Source organism: Syngnathus scovelli, chromosome 21, assembly GCF_024217435.2.
Source record: "Syngnathus scovelli strain Florida chromosome 21, RoL_Ssco_1.2, whole genome shotgun sequence".
In the NCBI taxonomy this organism is placed as follows: domain Eukaryota; kingdom Metazoa; phylum Chordata; class Actinopteri; order Syngnathiformes; family Syngnathidae; genus Syngnathus; species Syngnathus scovelli.
The window spans coordinates 6750293-6768089 of NC_090867.1; the positions used below are offsets into that span (position 1 = coordinate 6750293).

Genomic DNA, 17797 nt, shown 5'->3' on the forward strand with positions numbered 1-17797 from the left:
GTAAAAATCTCAGGTGTCTAACCTTAGATGAACTTGAGGTAAGGCGGAGGTAATATTTTCTTTTCTGCCAGACTAGTTTTGACAGGACCGGTTTTGACAATTTGCATACTTGTTGGAACACCCAAGGCGGAATCTAGCAGTAAACTCCACACGGGGAAGATGATGTGCACTCGCCTGCTCTCCTCGCGCCTCTACCTGCTCCCCACCAGACTCAAGTCGACCGCCTCCCCGAGGATGGTGCAGGCCGCCGTCGCTGCGGATAAGCCGCCGAGACCCCTGGCCGTCTCGTTAGCTTTCGAGGATCCCAGCGCGTTTCATGTGAAGAGCCTGAGAGACCTGTTCCGTGCCTTGGTTGTTTTCCGATTCTGCTCCTTCCCAGTGCTGGTCAACAACTGCGACAAGGTGAGACCTCATTGTTATTTTTGTACTCAATTGATTTTTAAGTTGTAGGAAATATGTGGTTGCAAAAGTGTGCACACCCTCTTATACTGTTCCAATTCTCCTAACTTAAATATAAGCCACCTAGTATCAGATTCACTTTCAAAACTGTCAGGACCTGGTTTTTGCAGCTGATGTCAACGGCCCGCAGCATTCTGGGTCGGCGCGTGTTCGCCACGCTGATGAGATCCACAGTATACGCTCAGTTTGTGGCCGGCGAGAACGAGAAGGAGATTTCCGAGTCCATGGAGAAGATGAGCACGCTGGGACTGAGGCCCATGCTGGCGGTTCCCATTGAGGAGGACCTGGGAGAGAGCACGGGGTTAGGCGCACTTTTATTTATTTTTTAGCTATTAAGAACCTATGATTCTCAACCACGGCGCACGTGTCATCTAGAGAGAAGAGATATAACGAGAATATGGATGCCATGTTGGAATGCGTACGAATGTCACACAGCAACGCTTGGAGCAAAGATCCCATGATGCAACTGAAGGTCACGGCCCTGCTCAGTCCTGAGCTATGTGTAAGTGATAAGTTCCTTGGCTCAATTAAAGGAGGAAACCCAGAACTCATTAAAGGGAGGATGTGATTCATTGTGTGCATCAAGGTCAAACTCACCAAGATTATTTCGAAACAAGCATACGACTTGGACCTTCTTGTCAGGGCCATGGATGGCGAGGAGGTGGAATTCCACGGTTTGGAGGAAAACGAGGCGGCGCACTTCCATTGCAGCTTGAGGAGACTCAACAAGATAGGCGAGGTACCAACCGCGTTCTGCGTGTGGTTCCTTGAAGAACATTAAATCAAAATGTGTGTCCTTCAGGCTAGCGTGAACAAAGTGCGGGTGCTGGTCGATGCCGAGTACACCTACATGAACCCCGCCCTGTCTCTTGTTTCCATGGCAATGATGAAGAAGTTCAATAAAGACAGTGCCTGGATCTGGTACACATTCCAGTGTTACCTGAAGGTAAAATCAAAAGTCTGGATTACTTTATGAGGCCTTCAAAAGTAAATATACAGTCAAGAAATATTGACTCTCAGGAGACGAGGACACACCTCCTGGAGGCCATCAAGCAGTCCCAGGAAGGAGGCTTCTGTTTGGGGGTCAAGCTGGTGCGAGGAGCCTACATGGACAAAGAGAGGAAGCTGGCGGCAAAGGAAGGTCGCCCAGATCCGGTTCAAGACAGCTGGGAGGACACAAATGACAAGTTAGGATATTTTTCCCTTTTGTGAGGGAGCTGAAATTTGGTTGGAATACAAAAATAGAATTCAAAAGATTGATGATTTCATCTTTTAGTTATAACAGCTTACTGGAGGTTCTGCTAAGGCTCATTGCTGAGGAGCCAACACGCTACCGGATCATCGTCGCCACGCACAACGAAGAATCCGTGAGGCGGGCAGCCAAATGGTGAGTTATTTTTTTTTATACTAACTTCACTTGATAACTTTTTCACTCAATTCTTCACCATCAGTGTTGAGGAACTAGGCATAGACAAATCAAGAGGCAGCGTGTGTTTCGGGCAGCTCCTGGGGATGTGTGATCACGTTTCCCTCACGTTAGGTGAGTTAGCAACATCAAAATTGTGGTTGTCATAGCAACTTAATCACTCTCTTCTCCTCCGTAGCCAAGGAGGGTTACGCCGTGTACAAGTCGGTCCCGTACGGCTCGGTGGACGACACGTTGCCGTACTTGGTGCGCAGGGCTCAGGAGAACCAAACGGTGCTGAAAGGTATCCGCAAGGAGCGAGACCTGCTTAGGCAGGAGCTCCGGAGGAGACTCAGTTTGGGGGCGCGCTAGAAGGGTTTTAAGGAATGGGACAGAGTCAACTTGTAGCATCTTACATTGGATTGTAAAGAGATTTTTTTTTTTTTTTATGTAATGAGATGCTCATGTTTGATGCTCATGGATTAATTGAATTTGACAGGAAATGGGAATGTATTAAAATCATATCTGAAAAGCAAAATGACTTATTTTGCCACAGATTATTTTTTTTATTTAGGCTTTTTCCAGTTAATTCAATGATTGAATTAATTGAAGCACTTTATATTTTTTTGTTTGTTTACTGAACAATTAGATCAGTGGTTCTTAAACATATTAGAGGTACCAAACCCCTCTTGAGTGAATTTTTTTTTCCTTCAAATTCAAGACATCAATGTTTATTATTTTTATTATTATTGGTGCACAAAATGAGCCATGCATGAACATCACCTCGTTCAAAGAACAAAACCAACGCAATGCATGAACTCAAAACAAATGACATACCTGCAAATCAGTGTGACTTCTGCTGGTGCCTTTGCGAGACCAGTTCAGATATGCGTCGTCACGAATTTACACAACCTGCCGAACCCCCGAGACCGACTCACCTAACCGAATTACTCACCTCAGCTCAGGTAGCAATTCCCCAACCATGCTATGAGAAATCATCAGGTGTTCAGCTGGAAATTATTTCATTTTGTGCAATTCTTGTGTTCTTTGAAATGTGTTTTTTTTTTTTTGTTTGTTCTTTGTGCCGTGACTCACCACCACATCCTGGAGAAGAATGTCCAAAAACAGTAGGAAGGCAGCAACTGTAAGCTCTACTGAAGAATTTATTATTGAAACTGATCAGACAAAGCAGGCTAACGTCAAACAAACTGTACTTTCTCAAATGAATTGATTTGGGATCAGCTTCCAGCCAGGTGGCGTTTAACGTCAAAACGGAATGTAACCTTTCCAAAATCAATAGTTGCCTTGGTTCTGATTTCTGTAGCCTCGCTGGTAGCCTCCCTGTTTGGACTGGTAACCGCCCTTCCCGCCGTCTGCGTAAAGGGGCACGATTTTAACAATTATTCCGGAATAAATCAAGAAATGCAAAACAAATTTGCTCCACATACCTCTCTGGTACGACTGTTTCTGTTGGTATCCGCCTTTCTGATCTGTAATGCAAGGGCCAATCAATTAGTCCACTGGAAAAAAAAAAATCAACATCTAAAACAAAGACTTTTTTTTAAGGTCTGTCAGGAAATGAAATGGCCTGATCGTTTTGCGACCTATGAGAAGAACTCGAGGGCGACCGAGCTGACCTCTGTTGAAATATCCGCCGTAGACGCCCTGCTTGAGATCGAAAACGCGCTCGTTGTTCTCCACCAAGCTGCCCAGTTTCTCGGCCAGCTGCAGGGCCATGTTCTGCAGGGAGGTGGGCTCCGTGCGGTGCATCACCACAGTCTGCGTGGGCTGGTCCAGAGAGGCCTGTCGCCGGCCGGGAGGTCGCGTTCATAAATACATCAAATAAAAAAAAAGGAATCCTTGACAAGTTAGCAGAAGTCATGGAACGTTACCATAAGCTCCTCGTTGATGATCATTTTGCTGATGATGCTGTGAACTGTTGCTATCTCCAACTCAAACATGTCAGATAGTGTTGCCATGCTAAAAAAAAATACAGAAATTAAAGATTTGGATGAGTTTTGTGTAGTTTCTGTAAGATACCACAAGATGGCACCAAAGCCACTAATTGGATAGTAGGATATTTTAAAGAAATATTTTTCCATCTTATTTTCAAACCATAAAAGTCTAAAGAAGCTGACCTGATGGAGTCGTACACACTGCTGTACGTGAAGAGGTACGTCCTCAGCGACTCCTCTTGGATCTTCCTACACAAACCGCCAACACGGCATTGAGTGACCGACGTGACAATTTACAAAGCGTTGGACGCCGAGGCCTTTTGGAAAATGCAAACCTGACGAGCATCTCGCGCACTCGCTGCGTCTCGGGGAACAGGTCCCACACTTTGCTGTTCATCTTCTCATTGATGATGAAGGAGTGGCAGGTGCGCCAGTCGCCCATCTTCATGGCCTTGCTGGCCGCCACCACATGCTCGCGCATGCTCTCGGGGGGGCCTGGGAAAAAAGAAACGCCGCAACGTTCACTTGAATGCTCTTTTACTAAAAACGATCCAATCAAGAAGGAAATCGTCTTCTACTTACCGAGTAGCGGCTGTCGCTCTCCCACTCGCAGCTGATGATGGAACTGCTTGCTGATCATGCGGCGGCGGGCGTCAAACTCGTGGGCGGCCATGTAGGGGATTTCCAACAACATGGCCGACACCAGGTACACGCACTCCAGCAGCTCCAAGTTGATGTGCATGTGGAAGGGCACCTGGAAGAACACGCAAGCTGATGGTGAGCACCAAATAGAAATGAGGTCTCTCTGATATTTCAAAAATTCCACTTTGGTCTTAGTTTTCCCTGCTGTGATTCCCACCATGTTCAAATTGTTAGATGACAATATGTGTGCGCGAGAATGTGCGCAGTGTGACGACTGACTTGTCTTCGCTTCTCGATCTTCTCCTGCTCGGCGTTCCTCTCCTGCATGTTCCTCATGAGCAAACCTTGCCCCAGCAGCTCCTTAGCACGGCCCGATGACTGGATGTCCAGCAAAGCATTGTGGGCGTCTTTGATCATGCCTTGACGGAAGGCGCAGATGCCCAGTTGGACCATGGTTCTGTTGTACAAGATCTAGGAGGAAGGAACGCAAACGGTTGATATGGACTCATCACAAATGGTGGCTTGGATGGAGTGCGGCTGCACCTGCACGGGCGGGTCGGCGTGCTGGATGTTGTCCTGCAGGTGGCTCATGAGCATCAGGTCGCGGGCCTGGTACCAGCGCGAGTGCAGCGCGTGGTGGTAAATGTGGCAGAGGATGGCGCACGTGCGGATGCGGTCGGTGCGGTCCTTGGCGTAGATAAACTTGCACAGGCGGTCCATGATGATGGCGCTGTCCTCGCCCTCGCTCTCCTCTTGGTCCTGTTGGGACTTAGCGACAGAAATTTTGAGAACACCCACAGGCGGAGCTAGGATTTTTTTACTCAAACGACAAATTCAATTAACATGCTACTCTTCTCACCTTTGTTTCTGCCTGGATGCCCAGGCTGCGCCGGTGAGCCTTGTAATCAAATTTGTAGTACGTGTGCATGATTCTGTGCAGGTAGATGCGGCAAATCTCCTCCGTGGTGCCCTTGTTCTCTAAGTATGTGAGCAGGCGGTCCATGATGCCGCACACGTGCCCTTCGTCTTTCAGATTGTCCACGTATTCTGCGGGGGGGTAGAGGCGGAACCGTTAGTCCGACGCTATTTGTCAGTTGACGAAATGAACTCGGAAGCGCTGCGCGCTGACCTTGCGAATGAGGATCCGTGTTCTGCATGATCTTGGTGAACTCTTCGTCCATCCTCTCTACCAAAGTTAAAATGCAGCCGCGAACCCTGAAAGGCTGAAGACGTGAAAGAGCATAACTACAAGCGTGACTACAAAAATGAAAAAAATGGTAACAGCGAGACTGCACACACCTGATCTGAGATGGCCAAGTTCTCACTTTCCTCCGCAATGTTCTCCCCAATGAACATGTCATTGTTGTCATACAGAATGTCCAGCAGCTCGTCTATGCAGTCCAGACACTTCTTCCACATTTCCGGCTGAAGGGAATAAAAAAAAAAAAAAGCAAGTCATGAGAGCGGATTACATGACGTGTCAATCAAATCTCAAGCATCCTGCTTTCCGACCTTCATATAAGTCGCCATGTTGGGGTTGTAATCGTAGAGCGACGCAACGATGTTGAATTTGATTTTAACCAGGACGCCCACACCCAGGTTGTGCTCGAGAGCGATGGCGGCGAGGGCGTGGAGCAGTTCAATCTGGCCAGTCCTGCCGGAGAGGAATTTGCATTTACTATCAAAACATCCATGGCACTGTCAATCTTCTCCCTTCAGCCATCAGATTATGCGGACGTACCAAATAGTGTGTCCCAGCTATCCAATATTTTTACAATTGAATATTCTGATCAATTAATCAGACAAATACTGATGTTGAATAATTTAACACCACTAACAAAGCACACAGCAGGTGCAGGTATTATTTTAGTCCACACGAGGGCGCCATCCGAACATTCAGCGATATGAACAATTCTAATTTGTTCCTTGAAGGTGCAGAGTGTGCACTGAGTGAATACCGGTCGGTGCCCTTTTTGCCTCTGGCTTGCAGGATCTCGTGGAGCTTCTTCACCACCACAACTGTGTTGATCTCAGTTCCCTTTGCAAACATCTTGGGCTTCTCCTGAGAGTTTCCAACAAAGGTAAACGTGTGATTGCTTTTTTTGAAAAACAGAAGGCGGTCTTTGTCTTTACCTTGACGAGAGGGACGCCTCCCTTGACCTTCTCCCAGCCTCCCTCCACCTCCTCGCCTCCCTCTTCCTCAGCCTCCTCCTCCAGCTTCTCTTTCTTCTTCAGCTTCTTCTTCTTCCCCAGCTTTTCGCCGCTCTTCTCGGGCGCCTGAGCCCTGGAATGCACGTCGAGGCGCTTTAAGTGACGTTAGGGGGGGACAGAACGGAATTGTGAATTGCCGACTCACTTTTTGAGGAAGACCATGGCGAGAGACGCGCCCTTGTCCTCGCCGTCGTCAGAGCTCTCACTGCCCGAGTCCACGGTGTCTGAGCCCCAGTCTTCATCATCTTCATCGTCGTCGCTGGAGGAAGACTCGTCCTGGCAAAGGGACAAAGCACAACATTGAAACCATATAAATCATTTCGAAGTTTCAAAAAAGTTAATTTTTTACAGTAAACAGCAGACGTGATGATGTGAAAGCAATTAAGAATAACTGCAGCTCCCTACCCCAGATCCTTTCTTGAGGAACTTGCTAGCTTCCGGTGTGGCCTCTGGCTTTTTCTTCAAGAAGTTTTTAGCAGACACACCATCATCATCCCCATCGCTGTCAGAGGACGACCCTGACGTGCAAAGGCATGATTAATATTTGCCAGTGTGACTCCTCACCTCAATCCAGAATAGTAAGCATAAAATTGAAGAAGAAAGAAGAAGGTGGGTTACCTGAATCATCTGGGCCCTTGTCTTCCTCTTCATCTGCAGATTCCTGTGGATTCTGTTACAATTATATTGAGAGGTTAATGTCCTGTGAACGTGTCATGTTTTGGCGTGTCATTTTCTCACCTCCTTGTAAGCAGTAATTTCCGTCTCGTAATCCCGGTTGTACTTGCGGATCTTCTGCCGCAGTGTACTGAGGGCTTTTGCATTGTTCTTGTTCATCTTCTTCTTGCCCTCTTTGTCCTCCCAAAGCTGAAACAGATCTCATTTTAATACATCACATAAATTTTGTATTTCTTAATAAAGTATGTGTGGATATGTGGGGGGGGGTTAAATGTTATTTTCACAATTGCAGGGGGCGAAGGAAATTAAACAACAGACCTGATTCAGGTAGTCCTCCAGGTCTGCCAACAGACGGATGTAGAAAGGTGGAACTCCCTCTTTGTCCACTATATTCTTGCTTTTGAGGAACGCTCGACACAACTGCTCAAACTCCTCCAGACACTTGGCCATGTCGCGGATCTTCATGGCATTGCGGATAGTCTTGATGAGATTGGTCAACTCCTCAAACCTATGATTGAGGAATACAATCAAGTCAAATATGTATGTATGAAGACCAAAAGTTTATCTTGAAGTAAATGGGCCCACCTTTTGTCTTTGGCACTGCGCACGACTCTTTTGGTGTCCTCCTCATCATCACTGAGCAGGAGCGACCTGTGCAGTCAAACGTGCATTGTGAGATGATCTTCAAATCGAAATGCAACAAATAAATGATGAAATCGAAATGCAACAACTAAATGATGTAATAAGTGGACTGACTGCTTGAGCGTTGTCCCGGGCGCTTTAGGGGCGATCTCATCGGCTGATGAGGACTCCTCTGACTCACTGTCAGACCCGGTGGCGAAGAAACGAGACATTGCTGAAGAAGGGCACAATCTACAAAAAAAACAACAATAGGCGGTCGGCTCATTAGATGTTAGCTAACGTGTCACGGAGCTAAAGCTAAGATAAGCTTCCGCTAGCAACTCGCCTCCCAAGGTAAAATGCGAACAAGAGTCGAATAGTGACCAACAAATTTCTATCCACAACTTACCTAGGTCCTTGAGAAATGCGATTTCAGATGCTTCTGTCTTGTTTGGGTGTTAATAAAATCCAGTTTTGCTGTCGCGTTGACACGGTGAAAACGTGCGACGTTCAGTACGGGTGACTAGCGCCGGGAAAGGAAGTGACGTAGGACAGAAGAGGTGAAAACTTTGCTCAATGCAGTACAGCGCCGTCTAGTGGCGAAAGCAGTCTGGAGCGCAGTATAAATCACTTTTTCTAGCATAAACATAACATTTCTCGTGATATAATCATTCAAGCCATATATTTATCGTGTCAGTGTTGCTCGAAAACAGCTTTCAGAATTGTTACCTATATTTTTATATGACAATCTAACATACAGTAATAATCTTATTCTCAGAATGGGCAATAAAGCACACCAATATTAATCAAAGAATTGACCTCAACGAGTAACACAGTTAGAACTTTTATTAAGCATAATTAAAAAAAAACCCGGAGTAATATAGTACCACAGTTAGAACTTTTATTAAGTATAATTTAAAAAATAAAACAAAATATAAAGTGCAGGCCAGGTAATTTAAGATGTGTTTTACTTGTCTTCTCTCTTGTACTTTTCCAATTCTGGAATAAAACAAAATATTGTTAAGGGGGGATGAGCAGAATATATAATAATTATAATTAATTACAACATTTGATGATTTTATAATAGAGTCCGGCAGTCGTACCCTCTTTCAGTCGCTGATTTTCAGCCTTAAGCACAATACATGTTTGACAACCTGTAACAAAAGTACAAAACATTTGCGACTTGGAACATTCCTGAAACTACCTTTTTCACCTACCTGACTGACTTATCTGATGCTTCACGGGTGGTTTTATGTTTTTGCTTCTGCTGACAGCCTCTCCAGCCGCTGAGGAAACCACAGTATCTGAAGAGGGAATCACATGAACTTGTGGGATATTTGAAAATGTCACATGGTTAGTCTTTTATTTATTTGACCTGTCTTTATCTTCTTCGTTTGCATCAATTGTGCCTCTCTGCTAATGTCCCGCTTCCTGGTTTGTGGAAGGGTAACTGCAGGATTAGATGCTAAGAAGGAAGAAATATTATTTCAATTTTTCATTTATTACTTATTGTGAATAATAGTTTTAAGTGTGTGGATCATAATTTTTTTTTTTTCCTCTTACCAGTACTTGAAGTCAGCGTGAGGCTTCTTGTCAATTGCGTCCGGGGAGGTGGCAGCCCTTTCGGGATGCTTGGTGGCTTTCTGGCTATTTGCGTTTTCTCCGCTCCGGTTTTTGGCCTCGGCATCGGTGTCACAAGTGAAGAGGAGGTTGCGCGAGGCACCGCTAAACTCTTAAAAGGATGACAAAAAAAAACAAAGTCATACCTGAATTGCATCCAACCCCATCTTTAGTTCCACTTATTGATTTACCTCCTTAAGCGTGTGAGAAGGCAAACTTTGTTTGACGGGGAGTCCAGATGTTAGCGGTTTTCCTCGCTTCTGAAGCAACGGCTTGAACTTGGGCAGCTGCGATGAAGCTTTCAAGCAAGGCAGCAGCGATTTAGCGGCTGGTTGAGCTTGCGATATCTTCGGACGGCAGACGTCGGATGAGATGACGACGGGTGTTTCCTTACTGGCCGTATCCCCGTCCGGTTTTTCCTCCGTTACCAAAGATTTGCTCAGATCAACACCGACGTTGAAGAAATCCATTTTACAAGACAACGGCGTTGAAGTGTGAAAACTACGGTCGCTGGAGATGTTTCCCAGTTGAATTGTTCGGTTGGATTTAGGATCAGCGTCGAAGGTGTTGTGGGGATTGTTGACGGAATCTTTTTCTGATGTGATGTTAGACTGAGAGAGAAGGCTAACGTCAAAGGTGCCGTGGTGACGATCACGAGAGTCGCTTTCTGATTCCGTGTCAACAGCCGGTGCGGGATGATTAACATCGGCAGTGTCACGCTGAAGGTCACTGGGACTGCTGTCTGACAAAATGATTGTTTCATTGGCCCGAGTGTGAGATTTAGCTTCCAAAATGTTTTTGTGACTGCCACTAGGACTGCTTTTGGAGATTATTCCGTTGGCCACATCGAAGGTATCATGGGGATTGTTGATGTAGCCCTCTTCTGAGGTAATGTTGGACTGAGAGAGAAGGCTAGGGTCAAAGGTGATGTACTGACGGTCGCTCGAGATGTTTTCCAGTAGAATCGTTCGGTTGGATTTAGGATCAGCGTCGAAGGTGTTGTGAGGATTGTTGATGGAAACTTTTTCTAATGCAATGTTGGACTGAGAGAGAAGGCTCGCGTTGAAGGTGACGTTGCGACGCTCACAAGAGCCGCTTTCTGATTCCGTGTCAACAGCCGGCGCGGGACAGGAAGTGTCACGCTGAAGGTCACTGGGACTGCTGTCTGACAAAATGATTGTTTCATTGACCAGAGGACGAGATTTAGCTTCCAAGATGTTGTGGTGACTGCCACTAGAACTACTTTCGGACATTGTTCCGTTGGCCGGAGAAAGAGGAGCCGCATTAAAAGTGTTGTGACGGCTGGTTTCCCTCGACCGGGTTATCGTGCTCTCGTTACTCGTCATACTGGTTGTGGGTAGGCCATCCTGTTCTGGAGGTCCACTCCCCAAGGTGGGATCTTTATCAGTGGACGTTGACATACCCTGTCCTTTGTTTTGAGGGAAGCTTATTGGAGATGCAGTTAAAGGGGAAGTCGCGACATGTTCTAAATTAGATTCAATAGTCGCCTTCTGTGCACAGTTAAGTCTCTCCATGTCAGAAGCAGTTATGTTCATACTAAAATTTATACTTTGCTGCATCATGGAATCAAATGAGAAATTAGTAATGTCCGGTAAGCACTCGTCACGCAACCAAAACGAAGCTTTAACATCTGTTTGGCTACCATTTGCTTTTACATCCATGCTTGGCAGCAGAGAGGGAATCAATTTAGAGTTGTTGTGAACGACTTCAGTTAGCCTACCAGGAGTTTTGAACGGTGTCGTTGCAGCCAGAGGTGATATTGGCGTGGTATTAAGTTGAAATAACTCCTCTGTACTGTGATCATCTGGTGAAAGTTCAACCAAAGAGATATCTGGGAACAATTCGTCATCCAAATACATTATTTTCGTTGGTGCTGTTATTCCCAGGGAATGGCTTCGTCTCATTTGATCTGTTTCTGGATTTTCGACAAAAGATGAACACTCTGTCGTCAAATCAGCCATTCCAGTCAGCCGAATTCCTTGCTGTTGGCCAAGTAACAGCAGATACTTCAAATAGCCTCAGCCTGTGGACAAAAAAATGCAATGCTTGATAGTTTTTTTCCCCCCATCACATTGTATTTCCCGTTAGCTGTTGGTCACATGTTTGATGGAATTTGCTTGGAGTCATTTTGAATAAAAATAGATCCGCAGTTCAAAATAGTTTGCAACTTCTGCAAATGAGTTAATCAACGCCTTTCGAAATTTAAACGTGTAGGAAAACCAATCAATGTAATGTCATGCAATTAACTCGAACACCAACTAAAATAATAACAATGTGGCAGACATAATTAACAAAACGGGTGCTGTTTAAATCGTTATCAATTGCTAAAAAACAGAAGCCTTGAAATAATTGGGGACAGAGTAAGAGTATCCGACGCAACTTACGCTTTCCAGTCGATCTGCAAGGGAGCAAAAAATTGGGCCAAAAAGCACCAAAACAGTCAGAAAAGTTCAAAACTACTTTACAGCTTGCACGAGTTTATCAAAGCCGCTCCAGATTTAAACAGTTGTACCAACCAATCACAACGCGAGCTTCTTATTCGTGTGTGAACCGTATGCCTACACCGCCCCTACTCGCCTTGGCGGGGAAACTGCATATGAACCCATATTTTATTGTTGTTCTTGATACTTGTGCGGTTACTTTCCAACGCCAACAACAATATTTCAAATGTGTTTTATTGAATGTTAAAGAAATAAATAAAGGACAACAGAAGCGCTTGGGTTAAAGCATCACCTCCAGCATCACTCTCAACTGTGGATTGGTCGCCATATGATGGCTGTCCTGCTTTATTGCCTCGTTGCTTGCTGCGTCCGGGCGTGCGGCCTGGAACGTGTCCTCTGCAGATATTTTTTTTAAATGCAGATTCACTTGTAGAGTGGCTTTTTTTCATCAAACGTAGTTAATCTATTTTGATTTATTGCACAGCACCACACAAGCATGTACTTGATGACATTGCCCACAAGAGGGCGACAGAGTACATCCGCTCACCATCATTTCACAAGGTTACTACGCAGTCCAGGGTCTGATTATGGGGGCTCTGGGCCCTGATCTTACCTTGACCGTTGTCTTTAACTTTGACCCTTTGCCTCTTCCGCTTCTTTCCCTGGAACACACAAAAACATTTCCAAACTTCCCCAATACTGGTTACCAGGAGCGTCCCGAGTGACGTCATGTAGACTTACATAGTTATCAGTGCAGGACCAATCGGGATGCTGCTGTGTGTGGATTAGTTTGGCAGCATCGGCGAGCTCATAGTATTTCCTTTGCTGTTTTTTTGTCAGCGACTTCCACTGCAAATGTACGTGAAATCATCCAGTGACCGATTTTAGGAGTTGGTGTGGTGAACTCACCATCTGTCCAACCACTTTGTTGACATTAGCGCTGTTTCGAATGTTGAGCAGGGCGGCAACCTTTGGCCTCTGCTCCTGCCGGAATAGCATGAAGGCGTTTAGGGGCTTCTTGACGTACTTTTCACTTTTTTTATCCTGTCGGTCTTCAAGGCCCCCTCTGGAACAGAGCATTTAAATATTAGTATGAGATCTGAATGAAATGTAACATCTTAGTTTTAATCGGAATCATTTCAATCAAGTCTTTTCAGTCTTTCTGTAATGAGCAAATATTACCACAAGACGGCGCCAAATACATTGAAAAGTAGACTTACAGCGCTTTGGGGGACTTCGGTGGAGCAGCAACACAGGGAAATTGACTTCTTAGTGCCATATTCTTGTTTCTATTTTGATTAAAGACGAATATAGGTTAATAACTAACACAATAAACAAATAATTCAGACATTTCAATATGTTCACATACGTATGTCCGATTGTAGGTTGTGGCATCATCATTGCTGGCTCTTCCTCCTGGAGTCAAAAATGTAGAATTGAGAATAGACTAGAATTTCATTTTATTATAAGCCCATGTTGACATGTCAGTGTGTCTCACCAGTTGATAATCAAAGGGACTTTCATGCCAGTCATAGGGGAGCGACTAGGGAAGAAGAACAGAGCCAACGTAAGCTTAATTTTGTTTTCATTTTTCAGAGCTCTCAATTCTATCAACATTTAATCCCACCAGGCCCTGGCAACAAGGCAGCATCAAACCAGGACAACACGGCGGCTCCAAAATGGGAGTCATGGTCATCATCGGAGCGGGAACCTCCAGCATCCTCCCAAGAGGGAACCAAACACCCGAGCCATCCACCTCGCCTTCTACAGTCCGAAGCTCCGTGTAGATGCTTTCTGCTGGCGGGTCACGGAGCGAAGGAAGATTCGGGGATGGCAAGAAGCTGGGCGTGTCACCCATCATTTCCTGATCGCAAAAACTGACCAGCTGGTCTGAGAGATCATCTCGATCCATTGGACCATTGGAAGAAGCCTGCAGGCAGCAAACTAATGGAAGGCAGTTTCATCAATTTTGACAGCCACAGCTTGTCAGATAATCTTTTTTTTTTAATTTTGCTAAGTAATTGACATTATTTTTTTCATACTTACCCAGACAAGCTCAGCTGTTAATGATCTGATTCAAAAAGACTGCTAGAACCAACCCACCTGCTATTGTCTTTCATCTCTTTTGGCCTCTCTGTGACATCATCAACTTGCACTACATTCACCATGGCAACAACAACAACTTTTTTAAAAAAACAAAAAAAAATTCTAGTTTTAAAGGACCTTCTAAGCCCGAATATCGACCTGTTACTCAATAAGATCAAAGTTAAGATCATTGAGCGAACGACAGCGAGGCTGATGCCACAGTGGGTAACGTTAGCTTAGCATTTTGCTACATGACTTTGATGGTTATTTAGCCAACATTGTTCAAGATGTAAAATTTTGCCCCTAAAAAGTAGCAAGAGGAGCACACAAAAGTGTTGCTTTAGATTTAAGTTTAATACAAAATTCATTTTCACACAAAACATTTCATAATATATCCAAATACAGTATTCACAAAAACAAAGTACAGTTCATCTCAGTTTTTGGTGGCTTTCTTCAATTTGGTCTTGAGCTCTGATATGAATGGATTTCCAAATCTAAAAACACAACATGAAACGTAAACAAATGCTGCTTTTAAGCTTTGCGTGAAAAAAAAAAGTTTTGTATCCACCCTGCTTGTCTCGGTGGCATCCATTTTGGTTTGTGCGGCACCTCGGCTCGTTTGGTGGCATCGGTCTCTGGCACTGGTTTGAGCTCCACTTCCTGTTGGTAGTAAGCGTTAACTGAGGAAGTGTCAAACAATAACAGGGGGCTGACTACCACTTACCTTCTTTGGTACCTTTTGGACAACAGGTAAGCCTGAACCGAATCCTAAAAAAATAAAAAAATAATGTGACATTGTTTACCGACGAGTCGGTTTTGTGATTAGAAGAAACCGACCGGGCAGCTTGAGTCCGAATCCCAAGCCTCCTAACACATGAACACCGGCGGGGATTTTGGATTTGGGGATTTCCGGCGGCTCAGGATCCACAGAGGGTCTCAGAAGAAGGGAGCGTCGATCTTTCGGTGGCCTCGTGCGCGGATTTTTCGCGGCAATCCTTGACCTTTGAGGGGCAAAGTTCAACGCAAAGCTGCCCACCTGCAATGAAGAATATTTTAATTGACTTATTCAAAAGTTACCGGGTCATTTTTGCAAGATCGTACCTCAGCTTCACTTATGGGCTTTTCCGCTTTGTCCGACGATTGCAAAATCTTCGTCAACAGTTCCTCCTCGGATTCCATCTTTCGGGTTTCCGACGCGTTCGACTTAAGAACGTCTCCATCGTCGGCCCGCTCGAGCGCTTTCGCCGCTTCCCAGGTCAAAGCCGACTCGCCAAAGGAGTAATCCGAGAAGTCCAACTCGGGCGAAGATATAACCGAGAAGCTTTCCGTGTCGTTCCGCCTGTCCATAGACTCGTTTGCTAGCTCGTCTTGTTCAGGGTCAAAGCTCTCGTCCGATGATGACGTATCGAAGATGACTTGGTCCGTGTGGAGTTTTTCATGAGGGAATCCCGCAGTTTCCTTTCTGGTCTCATTGTCGCCTCCGGATGCATCGCACAAGCGCAGAGTTCGTTCCAGATCAATCTCCTGAAGATCTTCCATGTCGTCTTTAAGTGCATTCAACTTCTGCTCTGCGAGTGTGGTGTTTCCAAGGTTCTCCACCTCTTCTCGTAATTGTCGGTGGGTCTGCATTTCCTCCGTTTCCAGGAATCCTTGTGTTTTATTTCCATCTGGAGAAGCCTCATTGTTGTGTTCAGGAGGTTGCTCCTCGCACGCTGGCTCACAGACACTTAAGGGCGGATTTTTAAAGGCTTTGCCAATTTCCTGTGACGCCTTGACCTCTACTTCTGCCATGCAGTTGTCGTCCGCCTCTACTTTAGCCATTATTGCGTCTGACTCTCCGTTGCTGGTGTGTTTTAGGTCAACTGTGTTCACCTCGCTCGTATGAATTTGGACATCTTCTTTGTTGATGTCTGTAGAATTTATTCCGGTTTCCGGTAAGTTATCCTCCTCCTTCTCATATCCTTCAGGCTGTGGTTCAATCTTGAGCTGATCTTTCGTACCGGTCCGAGGAGGCAGCGATTTATTCAACTGACACGCCCCCATGTCAGATTGATCCTCACGGACGCCACCAGAATCATTTTGATTATCACTTTTGGATTCTTGGACTGGATCATTATTGATGTTAGAAGGTTCTGGGCTAAGGAATCTGCTGACAGCTCCAACTAGGTAGTACTGAAACAGGCACAAAGAAAAAACAAATTAATGACCTCATTCATTTCCTGCTTATTCATCCTGATACCTGATTTGTTAATGCAGTCTTATTTTTAAAATCTAAAATATAATAATCATAATAATTAAAAAAGAAAAATTAAATCACAGGTAAGAAAGCAATTTATTTGTAATGGTAATGTAAGAGTTTGAGGATAAATATAAATTTTTAGAGCAGTCAATTACTCTCAGTCTAAACTCTTTCAAATGACTATCCAATATTTTATATTTTTAATCTTAGAAACACAAAAATGACCCAATAGATTTTTTTTTTGTTTTACACAATTGAGCTTTTTCAAGTGTGTTGGTCTTACAGTGACGTCATAATGACATAATTGCTTCTCCGTTAAAGATCTCACCTTTGGCCTTGCGGAAACGGTCCCGTAATTCAGAACCGACAAGTGTTTGTCACATATATTGGACATTTGCAGAGAAAGAAAATGAGCTACAAAAAAAATAAATAAATAAAACAAGCTACGGCAAAGCGGTAGAAAAAAAAGTGTGCATGAGGTTTATTTTTGTGCACACACTGACGCAAGGATGACGCTCAGCAGCTGCGCTAACCACTGTGACGCACAAATGAAACAAACACACGCAAAGAGAGACGAAGGGCCGAAGCTACAAATAAGCAAATCAAAGTAGAGTGTAACTGACAGTAGCAAGCGTTTTACTAGCTTGGTAACTCCGAATTTTATTTTGGTACTTCCTGTTATGGCGGAAGTTGCGTTGGAAGTGGTGCGAAGGAAAAACACGCGGACTTGACTATAAACTGACGACACTTAACACAAAATTAAGGTTTAAAAATGAATAATGAACGTTGCATTAAGATTAAAAGAAAATTTTATGTGTGTACATACGTAAGCTTGTGATATTTTTTGCATAATTTACAACACTTTATGAAGGTAAATCCTAAAAAGTCCTCAAATTATTTTATTGTTTTGTTTTCATTTTCTCGTTCTTACCGCGTTTATTATTTATTTATGTTAGAGCAATAATAATAATAAAAAAAATCTTACATCATCAATAAAAAGGCTTTCATCCTTTGAACCAACCCAAAAGTAATGCAAATATACAAACAAGAAATCATCGTGACACTCACCACAACATTCCAGAGCGTCCCCTCGATTCTGGCTGCATCCATAGCCTAAAATAACACTTTGCAAGCGAATTTAAACTTTTTTTCTTGTTCCAATGAGTCGTAATAAAAGCACAAATATTCTCCTGCCTGGCCAAAGGTTCGCATCCGTATCAAGCGGCGACAAAATGTTTGTTCCCCTCAGCATGGGTTCCTCATAATACAAACTCTTCCGGTCAATGAGGCGCATGATTAAGCACAGCTGAATATTATTGAAATGTATTCTCCATCAATCGCCAATCAATATTTTTTTTTATACAAGAATGAACCATTTAAAAGTGAATAAAAAAACTCTTATTTATTCCAAAGACGTCATAGG

General features: G+C 44.4%; 4 protein-coding genes across 9 annotated transcripts; 1 reads left to right on the forward strand and 3 right to left on the reverse strand.

Annotated features, from left to right (window-relative positions):
- The first annotated feature begins 15 nt into the window (after positions 1-15).
- prodh2 (proline dehydrogenase 2) lies at positions 16-2405 on the forward strand. The gene is made up of 9 exons (XM_068649498.1): positions 16-402; positions 570-760; positions 835-961; positions 1046-1198; positions 1262-1405; positions 1480-1646; positions 1736-1846; positions 1911-1999; positions 2064-2405. The coding sequence occupies exons 1-9, from the start codon at positions 160-162 to the stop codon at positions 2234-2236; spliced, it is 1398 nt and encodes a 465-aa protein (XP_068505599.1). The 5' UTR covers positions 16-159; the 3' UTR covers positions 2237-2405.
- A 604-nt stretch (positions 2406-3009) lies between these two features.
- eif3c (eukaryotic translation initiation factor 3, subunit C) lies at positions 3010-8522 on the reverse strand. Of its 2 annotated transcripts, none has more exons than XM_049758258.1 (23): positions 8378-8522; positions 8104-8220; positions 7933-7998; positions 7666-7855; positions 7411-7536; positions 7291-7342; positions 7078-7190; positions 6818-6948; positions 6595-6745; positions 6420-6523; positions 5974-6115; positions 5761-5886; positions 5591-5684; positions 5321-5508; positions 5005-5220; positions 4741-4932; positions 4402-4573; positions 4155-4314; positions 4003-4068; positions 3757-3844; positions 3502-3667; positions 3313-3354; positions 3010-3237 (listed from the first exon to the last, which is right to left on the reverse strand). In XM_049758258.1, exons 2-23 carry the CDS (start codon positions 8199-8201, stop codon positions 3158-3160), a joined length of 2763 nt encoding a protein of 920 aa, XP_049614215.1. In that variant the 5' UTR covers positions 8202-8220; positions 8378-8522; the 3' UTR covers positions 3010-3157. The 2 variants fall into 2 exon arrangements, with proteins under 2 accessions (XP_049614215.1, XP_049614214.1); XM_049758257.1 differs by having other exon boundaries at positions 5005-5229.
- Positions 8523-8855: 333 nt separating this feature from the next.
- Positions 8856-12121, reverse strand: LOC125990910 (uncharacterized). Of its 2 annotated transcripts, none has more exons than XM_049758280.1 (7): positions 11994-12121; positions 9780-11632; positions 9532-9700; positions 9344-9433; positions 9186-9272; positions 9072-9122; positions 8856-8967 (listed from the first exon to the last, which is right to left on the reverse strand). In XM_049758280.1, the coding sequence occupies exons 2-7, from the start codon at positions 11568-11570 to the stop codon at positions 8936-8938; spliced, it is 2220 nt and encodes a 739-aa protein (XP_049614237.1). In that variant the 5' UTR covers positions 11571-11632; positions 11994-12121; the 3' UTR covers positions 8856-8935. The 2 variants fall into 2 exon arrangements, with proteins under 2 accessions (XP_049614237.1, XP_049614236.1); XM_049758279.2 differs by having other exon boundaries at positions 9780-11591; positions 11994-12106.
- Positions 12122-12267: 146 nt separating this feature from the next.
- On the reverse strand, positions 12268-17671 carry si:ch211-136m16.8 (uncharacterized). 4 transcript variants are annotated; one of them, XM_049758309.2, is made up of 14 exons: positions 17443-17671; positions 15237-16307; positions 14973-15171; positions 14860-14903; positions 14704-14795; positions 14097-14629; positions 13678-13994; positions 13549-13593; positions 13420-13466; positions 13271-13339; positions 12960-13116; positions 12792-12899; positions 12664-12712; positions 12268-12446 (listed from the first exon to the last, which is right to left on the reverse strand). In XM_049758309.2, exons 1-6 carry the CDS (start codon positions 17482-17484, stop codon positions 14569-14571), a joined length of 1509 nt encoding a protein of 502 aa, XP_049614266.1. In that variant the 5' UTR covers positions 17485-17671; the 3' UTR covers positions 12268-12446; positions 12664-12712; positions 12792-12899; positions 12960-13116; positions 13271-13339; positions 13420-13466; positions 13549-13593; positions 13678-13994; positions 14097-14568. The 4 variants fall into 4 exon arrangements, with proteins under 4 accessions (XP_049614266.1, XP_049614265.1, XP_049614264.1 ...); XM_049758308.2 differs by lacking the exon at positions 17443-17671 and adding an exon at positions 16703-16815 and having other exon boundaries at positions 14872-14903; XM_049758307.2 differs by lacking the exon at positions 17443-17671 and adding an exon at positions 16703-16813 and having other exon boundaries at positions 14154-14629.
- Between the last annotated feature and the right edge of the window lie 126 nt (positions 17672-17797).